Source organism: Pinus tabuliformis, chromosome 6 (genome assembly GCF_031772625.1).
Source record: "Pinus tabuliformis cultivar Carrire ecotype Pingquan chromosome 6, CPIR1, whole genome shotgun sequence".
NCBI classification, from domain to species: Eukaryota; Viridiplantae; Streptophyta; class Pinopsida; order Pinales; family Pinaceae; genus Pinus; species Pinus tabuliformis.
In genome coordinates this window covers 1,170,302,419-1,170,314,917 of record NC_142292.1, presented here as the reverse complement: position 1 = coordinate 1,170,314,917, position 12,499 = coordinate 1,170,302,419, and the positions used below count along the sequence as shown (strand labels likewise).

The 12,499-nt window shown below is 37.6% G+C and overlaps 1 protein-coding gene across 1 annotated transcript; it reads left to right on the top strand.

Annotated features, from left to right (window-relative positions):
* Window positions 1-5,378: 5,378 nt before the first annotated feature.
* On the top strand, window positions 5,379-5,921 carry LOC149262952 (uncharacterized). The gene has a single exon (XM_089383904.1). It carries the CDS (start codon window positions 5,379-5,381, stop codon window positions 5,919-5,921), a length of 543 nt encoding a protein of 180 aa, XP_089240030.1.
* Window positions 5,922-12,499: the final 6,578 nt, after the last annotated feature.

Here is a 12,499-nt window from a genome sequence, read left to right as displayed (position 1 = left end):
GAAATTCTTTTTAACATTCAAACTTGCTTGCAAAATTCACAAGACAAAATTGATTTTTTACAGCTTGAATCACAGCTATAGCAAGAAGAGCTACATCAAAATAGACATCATTCTGAAACTATTTTTGTTCAGAACATTGAGACAACCACCCATCAGTAGCAAGTCAATATTGTTGAAGTTGATTCAGATCTAGTGCCCAATAAAGCAGCAGTTGTACATGCAGATGCAGAAATTCAGTCTGCACTGCCCAAGTCGGTCATCAGACCTTGGGAAGAGCTTGTCCACAACAAGCATAGAACTGGTCTTGGATATGACAAAGACGTGTCCTTTCATATTCTAGATTACTCAAAGCCCATCCAGTTTCAGAGTGCTAGATTCCTTCATGATAGTTCACCTCCAGATATTCTAGATTCTGCCCCTCTTCCACAACAACAAATTGTGAAATGCCAACACTATGACCGTGTTGGCCATCTAAAATATCACTATTTTTATCTTCATCCATGTAAGCATTGTCATAGAACCAGTCATTCTTCAAAAATATGCTTCAGAAAGAAACCTCCTGCAAGAACAAAGATTCATCTTGGATGGATCGTTTCTTGGCAATGAGCATCAACAAGCAAGAAGATATTCGAGTCATATGTTAGAACTTGTTCTAGAGTATTGAATAGTATTACAGTGGATTTCTCTCCATCATCTCACCTTTTATCTAACAGGGGGGAAATGATGGTCATCTACAAGCTTCAAAGCCACATAAAATGAGCTTGAGCCACAACCTGCCATACCAGATTAAGAGTTGTAGCCAGAGACAAATATGCCCCTGAGCATGCCTTTAGTCGGTGATACCTCTTCAAAGAATTGGGGACATTTCCTCTAGCAGAAGACTTTAGCTTCTTGCTAGTTTCGGAAGAGTTCCAGGAATTGCATTAAGCATTCCAAAGTTTTTGGTCATCCTTAAACCATCACAGGTTGAGACCTCCCTTTTCAGGTTTAGGTTCTCCCTTTTATGCAGGGTGAGACCTCCCTTTCATGGTTGAAGGTTTCCCTCTTCAAAACATCAGGAGCACCTTCTCTAGCAGAATACCTGGGCTTCATGCCACATTTGGAAGAGTTCCAGGAATTTAACTAAGCATTCCAGTGTTGGTGGTCATCCTTAAACCACCTCCCTTTATACCAACATTTCAGAGAGCACATTCAGCCTAGTGCTGCTATGCATTTTTGCATGTTTTGTATTACATATCTCTTCTTGGACTCATACATAACCCTTCGGATTAAGGGGGGGAATGTTGGACACCTAATCCTCTAAGGGTTGGTGTGGAAGCCGAATAGACTAAGGAAGTCCAAGAGACCTTGGAATACAAAACCAAAGGTCATATGAATGTACTATAAATGTATATCATTTGTTAATAATAGTTGTACTCTCCTGCTTATCTTTAATATTCTATTGCTACCATGTGTGTGTTTAAAATTTTCTATGAGTTCCTAAATGAGGTGTGGACTGGCAATTCTTAGATAAGAAATTTCATTTCTTAGTCCAAATGTCAAGGAAATATTTTGAGTAAGATTCCTCATACCCTTTGATCCAAAATAATTTCAGCATCCTAAGGAAGAATTGAACCTGACTTTCATTCCATACCCTCCCCCTTCTGATGTTTCATGTTTTGAACCTCAATCTATCATAAAACTAAAAGAGAAACTAATAGATGAAGAATTGATTTTTCTTTCACATATTTCCTACAGTGGTGATTCATTGTATTTTATTAATCAACCATCTTCCAATCTTCATATTTTTTTAGTCGATCCCTTCCCTGTTAATCAAATTGAACCCTTGGATGATCATGACCCTGTTGATTTTCTTCTCTTTGACTTATACAATGATGATTGTTCAAGTAATATGGATGCATATTTTTTCTTGCATGAATATTTTGATTTACAAAAAAATACAAATGGGTTCTGGTGAGATTATCGATGACTTTCTTATAGGTATACCTTTGTTTGATCAACAAAATGATATGCTTATCATTGAATATTTTTGCAATAATCTTGAAAATCTATCTTCTTTTGAATCTTATTCTTTAAATAACGAATCTTGTTTTGATAAGAAGTTGGCCATGTTTTCCCAGATTTATTATCATTTTTGTCAGGATTCAAATCTAAGTCAGGTGAGTAGGACACTTCAGTCTAGGATAATGGTTATGTCAAGTTCCTATCACCATGATGATAATTGTGAGTTTGGTCAGTTTGTGAGGTTCAAAGGGCTTCTTCACAGTTGTGTTTGCGAGCCTAGAGGACAAGGATAGAGTGTTAGAAGGGGGACCGTACTTCTATGCTACAGCAGGACTTTACATGCGGTCATGGACAATGAAATTTGTCTCAGAATGGGAAACATTCACATCTATATCGGTTTGGATCAAACTGTACTCACTACCTCTGGACTACTGGCAACCAGAGTCACTGAAAATCATAGGCAACAAGCTGGGGCATTTTGTGAAAATATCATAAGCAACTCTCAAAGGTAAATATACCTCCTTCGCTAGAATATGTGTGGAAATGGATCTATCTGGAGCCCTCCTAGATGCAATAATCTTAGAGGTATATGATGAGGAATGGATGCAAATGGTAGACTATGAGCACATACCTTTTAGATGCTGGAAATGTCATGAACATGGCCATCTATTCAGAGATTGCCCCACAAACTATATGGAAAATAGTGGAAAGACCCCTATGGACAAAGATCATGAGGGTTTTACCAAGGTTGGAGGCAAAGGGAAAGGGGGAAAAGATCAAATAAGAAGACAAGTGAAGACAAACAGACAAGACACAATAGCTTCAAAATCCTCGAGGAAGTGGAGAAGAACGTGGAAACAGACCCAGTCAAGGATAACATCCCTAAGGAGCAGGATATGGAAGCTGAAATGGAGGATATCCCAGTAAACAATCGACAAATAGAGGGACTATAAAGCTGCATGGAGATCAGCAAGGACCAGGAAATGACCCCAAGTGAGGCAGGCATGGAGGATCATGAACTACAGGAGATACTAGACAGAGAAAATCTAGATCTAGAGCAATTTTTGGAACAGGGAAAGAACAAAGGGGTGGACTCACTGCCTAAAGAAGATTATGATCGAGTCCAACAACTCTATCTATGGAGGGTGCAATCAAAGGGAACTGGAGTCAAAAGAAACCATGAAAGCCAAGAACAGAGTGGGGTCAAAGTGATGGAGAACCCGTAGACATCATCTCCAAAAATCTCAGGAAGGAAAAAAGGAAGGAAAAGACAGAATGAGCTGCTAACGGAGTGTGGGAAACTGATGATTAACTCAGGTAAGATGAAAGATCTTACCAGCTACTCTTTTACTAACCTTTCTTAATGAAGCTCACAACCTGGAATATTAGAGGGTTAGGGAGTAGAAGAAAATAGAGAAATCTCAGAAATAGATTAAAAGAGGAAAAACCAAACATGGTATTTATTCAAGAAAAAAAATTCTCAATGGAAAAAATAAGAGAAATCCATAATAAATGGTTAATTAAGTATGGTTATTTAGAGGTGAAAGCCATTAACTCTGCAGGAGGGATTCTCATGCTATGGGATCTAGAGAGCCTAGAAATTATGGATGCTGAAGTGTCCAGGAACTATCTTTCTCTAGTGTGCCAACCTATAAGGGACAAGGAGACCTACATGATAACTAATGTGTATGGCCCTCAACAGCATGCAGAGAAACTTAAACTTCTTAGCTCCTTGGAAGGTCTTAGAGCACGTTATCCCAACATACCTTAGGTTCTAGCAAGTGATTTCAACATGATAAGATCTCTCTCGGAGAGAAAAGGAGGCACCAGACAGCTGGGCAGAGACTCTAAATCCTTCCAAGATTTCCTCATGAACATGGGACTAGTGTACACCTAAACTACAAATGGGACTTTCACTTGGAATAACAAAAGAAGTGGAGTTTCCCAAGTGGCATCAAAATTGGATAGGTTTATTGTCTCTGAGGATCTCATCCTCATAGGAGCAGCCATATCAGTGTCCATTCTGCCCTTTGGTGGTTCAGATCATTGGCGTGTATAGCTAGAAGCTTCCTTTATGGGCACACCGAGGAATAGGCCTTTTAGATTCGAAAATGCTTGGCTCTATAACACCAACTTCATCAAAAACATTGCCAATTAGTGGAAGGAGGATTTGAACATCCAGGGTACTAAGATGTACATGCTTTAGCAGAGATTAAAATACATTAAATCAAAATCAAGGATTTGAACAAAAGAGAATTTGGTGATATCATCAAGACCAGAATGAGTATGGAATAGGAGCTCCAGGAGGTCAATATGATCAATATCACAGAGGGCTTCAATGAGGAAAGACAGAAACTGACTGATTCTCTGTAGGAAGAATGGGAGAAATGTTGTCTACAAGGAGAAACTTTTTGGAGATAGAAATCCCGGATCTAATGGATCAAAGAGGGAGAAAGGAACACTAAGTGCTTTCACAAATCTACTATGGCTCACAGAGCACATAACAGAATCAACAAGCTAAAGGACTCTCAAGGTTTTGAACTTGTCACTCACAAGGACATGGATTCAACTATAGTACAACACTTCTCAGACATTGCAAAGGAGCCAATGGAAGACAGATCCAGGTTCATTGCAAAGATCACTCAGTACATTCCCAGGTTGATCACCCATGAGGACAACCACAATATCAACAGGCCAGTCTCGAAAGAAGAGGTTAGTGAGGTGATCAAGGAAATGCAAAATGGAAAAGCACTAGGACTAGATGGCTTTAATGTCAATTTATTCAAAGCTTTCTGGGATATAGTCAAACAGGACATACTCGAGGTAGTTTAAGACCCAAGGCAACACAAAAAGGTTCTAAAAGCACTAAACCAACATTTATAGCTTTAATCCCCAAAAAGGAAAATGTTGTCACCCCAGATGGGTTTAGACCCATAGCCTTATGTAATGTGGTTTACAAAATCATCTCCAAAGTGATAGCCAACAGACTCAAGCCACTACTACCTTTGCTCATGTCTGAGGAGCAAAATGGCTATGTGGAGGGAAGGCAGATTCTTAACAACATTATCCAAGCCCATGGGGTGGTACAATCTCTCAAACACAGCAAGAAAGCAGGTATGATCATCCAATTAGACCTTGTGAAGGCCTATGACAAACTCAGCTGGTCTTACATCAGAGCCATTCTTAAAGCCTATGGCTTTAACCAAGACTGGATAAGATGGGTTATGGCTTTAGTCACCTCGACCAGTTTCTCCATTCTGCTTAATGGAGCTCCCTCCAATACTTTTACACCTTCCAGGGGTCTCAGACAAGGTGATCCACTCTCTCCCTTCCTCTTTGTACTCATGATGGAAGGGCTTGGTAGAGCACTCAAAATGGAAAATGCTGAAGGTAGAATTCAGGGAATCAAGCTCACCCCGGATGGAGAGGCCAACACTCATCAACAATTTGTGGATGACATGATGCTACAGGGTGTACCCACAGTTAGGGAGGCAAAAGCAATCAAAGATATCTTAAACGACTTCACTATGGCAGTAGGCACAGAGGTAAGCCAAAGCAAGTCCAAGGTTTTTTTCTTTAACACTAATATTGCAATACAGAGAAATATCACCAGAATTCTAGGTTTTCAAAGGGAACATTCACCTTCCAAATATCTAGGTGTTCCTCTTACTGACAAACCCCTGTGTGAGCATATTTTGAAGCCAATTTTAAATAAGCTTCAGGACAAAATCAACAATTGGACATACAGAGCTTTAAACTTTGCAGGGCGTCTGGTGCTCACCAAGGTGGTATTGAAGGCCATTCCAATTTTTATGTTTGCAGCTATCCTGGCTCCTCAAGGCATAAAGCAAGAAATACAAAACATTCAAAGGAATTTCTGTGGGGCAGAGGGGAAAAGAAAAATAAGTGGGCTCTAGTTGCCTAGTAGGGAAAATTTTAAGAACCCCCCCTAAATTTATAAATATAATAAATGGGCGAATCTCCATGGTATATAGGAAAAATGGAAGGCGATTTTATCAATAATATAATTATAAAGTTTTATCATTTAGGTTACCATATGGGATGTTGAATATCTTCTAATGGATGCTTATTTTATCCAAATAAAATTCCTCAATCCCCATGGGAGTAAATTTTTTTTTACAATCGATATCCCACCTTTGCATCCCATTTCAAGAAAATCTGTAATCTTCCATGAATATTTTCCATCATCCATCGAATAGTCTTACGTGTGTAATAGCTTGGATTATGGGCAACCTGATAATATTACTTATAATACATATCTATCCATGTTTAGTCTTTCTTATTTATCTTTCCCTAGAGGTTGTTTTCATGATCTCGTTGTAGACTCACTCGAAGTCTGTTTTAGGTCTGCACCCTTATCTCGTGGCCGACACTTGCAGGCTCTTTGTAAAATCTTCTTTGGTCACAGACTGGGTCATTTCTACTGTTGTAAGGTCATTTCTACTGTTGTAAGGTCTATTGTGTGATAGAAAAATTGAGTGAAATCTACCATTTTGATTTCACTTCATGTTTCTATTTGTTAGTGTAAATGTTTGCATAGTTTCATTTCTTCATTGCACTATTTTATTTTTTCTTCCGCACATCCATATATTATAGTCTAATGGTTAGTAGCAACTTCTATCACTGCATTGGAAGTTTCACTTCACGTGACCTGACCCCCTATTGTTTAGGCTTGGTTTCATGTAGCTGGATGCATTACATTTTGTTGTGTATCTTCATCTTTCATGTTTCAATTTTATTCTTTTGGTTTTCTCTGTCTCTGAATAAATTCAGTTTTGAGCTTTGAGATGATGTGGCTAATATTTTTGTGAATGGAAAGTTGTAGTAACAAAAAACCTTGGCTTATATGCTACCCTCTTCTTTGTTGTGGTTTACATAACCTTCAAGTTGATGATTCCCTGGTAGAGAATATTATCCTTTAGTTAGGAAGCTACAATAAAACCATGAAGCCCACATCAATTTAGTATTCCCATTCCTATGCTCAATCCTATTATGAATAATATGGTCTTTATTATCTATCTATGTATAGTAAGAAAAGGGGAAAAACTTTAGTGATCAAAGTAGCAGAGGTCTAAAAACCTGTCTCTAAAGGAACAACCTCTTCTGCTCTCAATAAGTCGAGATCCCTCTTCTGCCCATGAAAAATAATAAGTTCTTATGCATAGTCCTATGAAAAGAAAAATAATAAAGGGTGAAAGATGAGAAAGCCTTCTTGTGCAGGGAGGTGAAGGAAGTGACTTCATTGAGGTATTGTCCATGCTAGTTTGCAGCAAAGAAATGTTTGTGTTCCTGAAGCGATTCCATCGAGGTACTGTCCAGGCTTACTGGCAGTGGAGCAATGTCAGAGATGTAAAAATCACACTCTGATTGCCTTTATTTCATTGTACTATATTACCCTTAATACATCGTCAGGATAATGATATGGCTTGTTATATGTTGTGTTGGCCGAGTAATGGAACATGGAAAACTATATATTTAATTGGGTAAGATTGGGAAGCTAAGGTAACCCACTAATTGAATAAACACTTCTAGAAGAGATGAGACTATGCACTTACAAGGAAACCATTTCATAGAAGTTGGGGTTCTCCCATTGTGTCACCAAGTGTTGTCGCTATGACAATGACCCTCCAAAATTTTTTCCTATTTCAATTTTGGAGCCTATGATACCTCTCGTTTCAGCCCTCCTTGAGTCATCATGTTGTTTTATTTGTTATCTCTTTTTTTTCTCCTAGTGTCGCATCCCCTAAGTTAATGCTTCTTAAGTGTTGTCACTTAACCATTAGAAGAACTTGAGCTAATTAGTCCATGGTTAGGTGAACTCATGATCTTTCTAGAATTAGAAACTTTCCTAATTTCCATGCACACACTCAAAAGAAAGAAAACCCAAGAAAATCTCTTAGAAAAAGGAAAAGTGCACTTTAATTGACAACGACATGCACTTGGGTTGAGCAGACTCCTTTGGGTTGAAGGAGTTCACCCTACTTGAGTGCACCCCTTCATTATGAGCAAATGAACCTTACTCGGGTTCACTCCTTCATGTCAAAGACATGCACCTTGTCTAGTTGCATGCATGATACAAATTTTTCCATGAAGGCACCCTCCTAGGAAATAGGAGCCCACTTAACTCCTCTGAACTAATACTTTCATACGACGACAAGTGGCACTCATGCATGAATAAATTTTGCATGTTAATTTCTTTAGATAAACTCAATTAATAATTCTTTTCATAATCATTTCATCTAAGTTGAGTGCACAACTAGGGAATTAAGAAGATCTTCGTCAACTAGTGCTGCAAGTAAGTTTTGCATGTCAAAACCTTCTATTTCATTTCATGATTTCACTGTGAAATATTTCTTTTATTGTTGTCGATCACTTTTTTTTATAGTTTTTTTTGTTATAGTTTATGTTGAATCTTCACATTGCAAGTGTTAATCCACTATCGCATGCCGAAAATATTCACATTCTTGAAAACCTTCATCTACCACCATGCATGCAATAGAAGTTATACAGCTTTGAAAATATTTATCTTTCCTTGTATTATCCTCGAATCACATTGATTGAACTTATTTATGATCTTCCAATAGGTAAAGTGCACTTCTTGAGCTTGAAACTCCTTCGTGTCAAAAAATTGTGCCATCTTTGATCAAGGTTTCTACTTGAGCACATGAGTGCATCACGAAGGCACAACACATTTTATTTCGACCCTTTAGAGTGCTACCATGTTCCCTCTTTTCTTTAGAGCACATGACCACATCACGAAGGCACAAAGCCTCATCATTCAACTCTTCGACATGTAATAGTGCACCCTTATTTGCCTTTAGTGCATGGTTGCATTGTGAAGGCCTGAAGCCTTGTTAACTGTGTCCTTCATCCCCTTGGAATGCGACAATGCACCCTCCTTGTCTCCTTGATTGCATGCACACATAGGGAAGACTTGCAGGCTCATTTTCCATCCCTTCGACCCTTTACGGTGTGATTGTGCACCACAGTTGATTTTTCTCCCTTGCTTGAGCACATGAGTGCACTACGAAGCCCTGAGTAACCTTGCATGTCCCCTTTGTGCTTTTAAAGTGTGCTCTCCTAGTTTTCAAGCCTATTATATCTTGCATGCAAGTTATTTTATGTTGTCGTTCAAATTTTTTCATGATCTATCATCTACGATGGCTCTTTGAACGTGATTTACAATTATTTTTGCATAGTTAGGCTATTTTAAACTAATACTATCACTATTAGTGTGTTTCCCCAAACAAGTGCTCATGCTACAAATGTTACCACTTTGTCATCATATATTGGAGACATGTTGCCTTGCAAAGTGACCTCTAAAGAAATTTCAAAAGCAAGCATTGATGAACCTATGGAAGTTACAAGGTGCAATGTTCCATATACACAAATATCAGTGCTTCATTAATAGTAGTACATAGGTCACTTGGAGAAAAATATATAACACATTCATGCAGGAGAGGTTTCCTACAGACTTAGAGGATCATTAGGGGAATTTTGAGGTCTAAAATGGGCCTCCTAAGAAAAATGTGCAACCAAAATAAACTTTATAATAACCAATAGGATTCAAGATGATGATGTCAACCATGGGGGATGATTCATCATTTTTGGAGTAAAAAGTAAAAATATTAAAAAATAATAAAATAATAAAACTACTTTTTCAACTCGTATTTTTAACTTATCTTTGTAAGGTTTTACTCAAATTTCAAGGAGTACTCGTTGGATGAAAAATTCAAAGCCTCATGCAAGGAGTACCCATGTTGCATACTTTTGATGTACCATGCTATACGAAAAATGAGAAATACATGAAAACACGTTATTGCAATCATGTATTTCATGTATTTCTCATTTTTCGTGTGGTATAGTCCATCGAATTTATGCAACATGGATACTCCTTGGATTTGGAATCAAATTTTGCATCCAACAAGTGTTTTTGCTTGAAATTTGAGTAAACCCATAGGGAGATAAGTTGAAAATATGAGTTGAAAAAATAGTTTTTTCTTTTTTCCCTCTAAAATTTGATGATGTAATCTAATATTATTTTCCTATTTCCACTATTATTTTATAATTTCCTTAAGAGGCCCATTTTAGATCTCAAAATTTCCCTAATGTTCCATGCATATATCAACATCAATAAGTTCAAGATGCACAAGGTCACATATAGATTCCTAGTCATGCCATGTGGAGAAGCAATTGAATGGATCATTACACATATGGATGAATCTCACCTTGTGCTTCATATTGAGGGTGGTAGACAACTCGTCGCCTATTATGGTGAAGAAATGGAGACATATTACAATATTCTCAAGCCCACTGAATATGAAAATTGTGACTTTTACACAAGATTGGAAACCCTTGACACTACTTATGTTATTAAAACATGGTGTCGAGAACCTGTCAAGTTTTTCCATCGCTAAGTTGTAGTTTATCCAAAGATGATCCTCAGAGATTTATATGAGTACTAGATAGCTATGTATTGTCAATTGAGGTGCTCTAAGAAAACTAGATATACATGCTCAATATAATAGTGACCCATGGGAAGGTTTTGAATTCGGCATCTTTCCTATCTTTTGAGTTACAGCGTCAGGCTAGGCAGGAAAAAGCATCTTTATGGGTGAACTAGGCACTAAAATTCTACATGTCTGTGTTTCTCTTAGATGGGATCTGTGCACAATAAGTGTTCCCATAATTCAACTAGAACTAGACCCCTGAGGATAAGTTCACGGTTTACTTCCACTAAAGAGTGTTACAAAAAACAAGCTTTAGAGGCATATATGCAAAATTATTTGAACCCTTATTTGTTGTCATCTTTCGCATGGTTTTTGAGATCAATCCTCCTTGCATGACAGATTAGGTGGAGTCACTTCGAGATATTGCAAACTCATTTTGTATCTCTAGAGGGTACATACATAAGGTGCATCAATTGTCAGACATCCCCTCATCTTATGTCGTGATATGTGACCAACAAAGTGGTCATGCAAGAAGTTGCACATCAGTTGGAAAAGGGACTGTCAACGATTCTCCACAGGAGGAAGAAATCACCTTGGCCTATCTTTCCATTGCTATCGGTGTTGAGTGTGGAGCTTGATTATCTTCTTTATTCATAGGTATCATTGCGATGGACCTCAGTTTTTAACAGGGCAAAAATGTTTCCCGTTTGATTTTCATCACGAGGATCCATGGGGGAGACAACAATTTTATGAGCCCCCCCTCGAAGGGGTGTTGTAGTTAAATCCAATACAGGTGAAGGTATTAAAATTTGGTAGTCATGATCCCTTAACAAAAAATTGCTAGGTTTTTATTATTAATGAGGATGAGGCATTTAGAGCATCATTGGTTAATCAGCATACGTGAAAGAAATTTTATAAATTCTTTTTCCTTTTAAAGAGGAACTTTTAAATACAATTTGGTACCGCAAATGAGTTCTTATGAGCCATACAGGTTTTCTCGGTTTCCTATACAAAGAGGGTCTTTTAGTATTTCAATAAACATTCTTGGCTCGAGGCCCTAACCAACACTATATACACATATTATCTAATGCCATCAATTATACACTATCAAAGATATGCAAAGGTGGTGCACATATAATGCATTCAGAGAAGAGCCCACGGTGGGGCCGAGATAGTGCACAAAGCATTGAGATATTTTCATGGTGTCGGGGTATTTTAAAGTGTAAATGGTCCTATATATTATTATATGCAATATATTTTATGCCTTATCCAATATAAGATTTATTATTCGGAAAATGCATAGAGCACCAAGCCAAATCCATGCCAGATGTTTCTCTCAAAGGCCTTGATTACTCACAGTGTCTCCATATCGATTGATAATGGTATTGGTGACACTTTTTACCATCAAAATCTTGTGTTTTCTTGATGGAGAATTTCTTCTTACAAATTAAATATCATTAGGAGGAGCAGCTATGGAAGCCAAATGATTGCACTTCATCAATTCATGTCAATTTTTATAGAAGCGCGAGAGAACATTTGTCAGAGGAATTATATGTGAAAAGCACTCCCATTCATTAAAAACAGGGATGATCATCTCAAATGACCCTGACCTGTTCATTCATTATTTCTATTGGAAAATAATGAAATGATTAATTCATCCAATGAATTCCAAGAGGTATTGTGTGGCTACAACCTCGCCATCTTCGTAACAATGATGCAGGGAGCTTTTGACATTGCTAAATATTCATGCGTCAGGGAGAGTGAAACATTGTTCACTACTTTACATTATGTTTATCAAAGAATTCTAAACCATGGGTGTGTATACATGCTTATGGAAAACTTCCTCTAGTAAAATGCGTAGAAGGATACCTGGATAATTTTTCAAGCGGTGCTAATTGGGAAAAGAGAGTTACTTTTTTATGATTATTTACATAATTTATCGCTAAATTCTACTCATAGGTGGAGTGGAAATTATAAATTATTATAGGGATTTTGTGAGTGCTTTAAAATTGTAAGAATGTGGT

Coding starts and splice junctions, on each gene's coding strand:
- LOC149262952 (XM_089383904.1), top strand. CDS start 5,379: ATGGAAAATGCTGAAGGTAGAATTCAGGGAATCAAGCTCACCCCGGAT.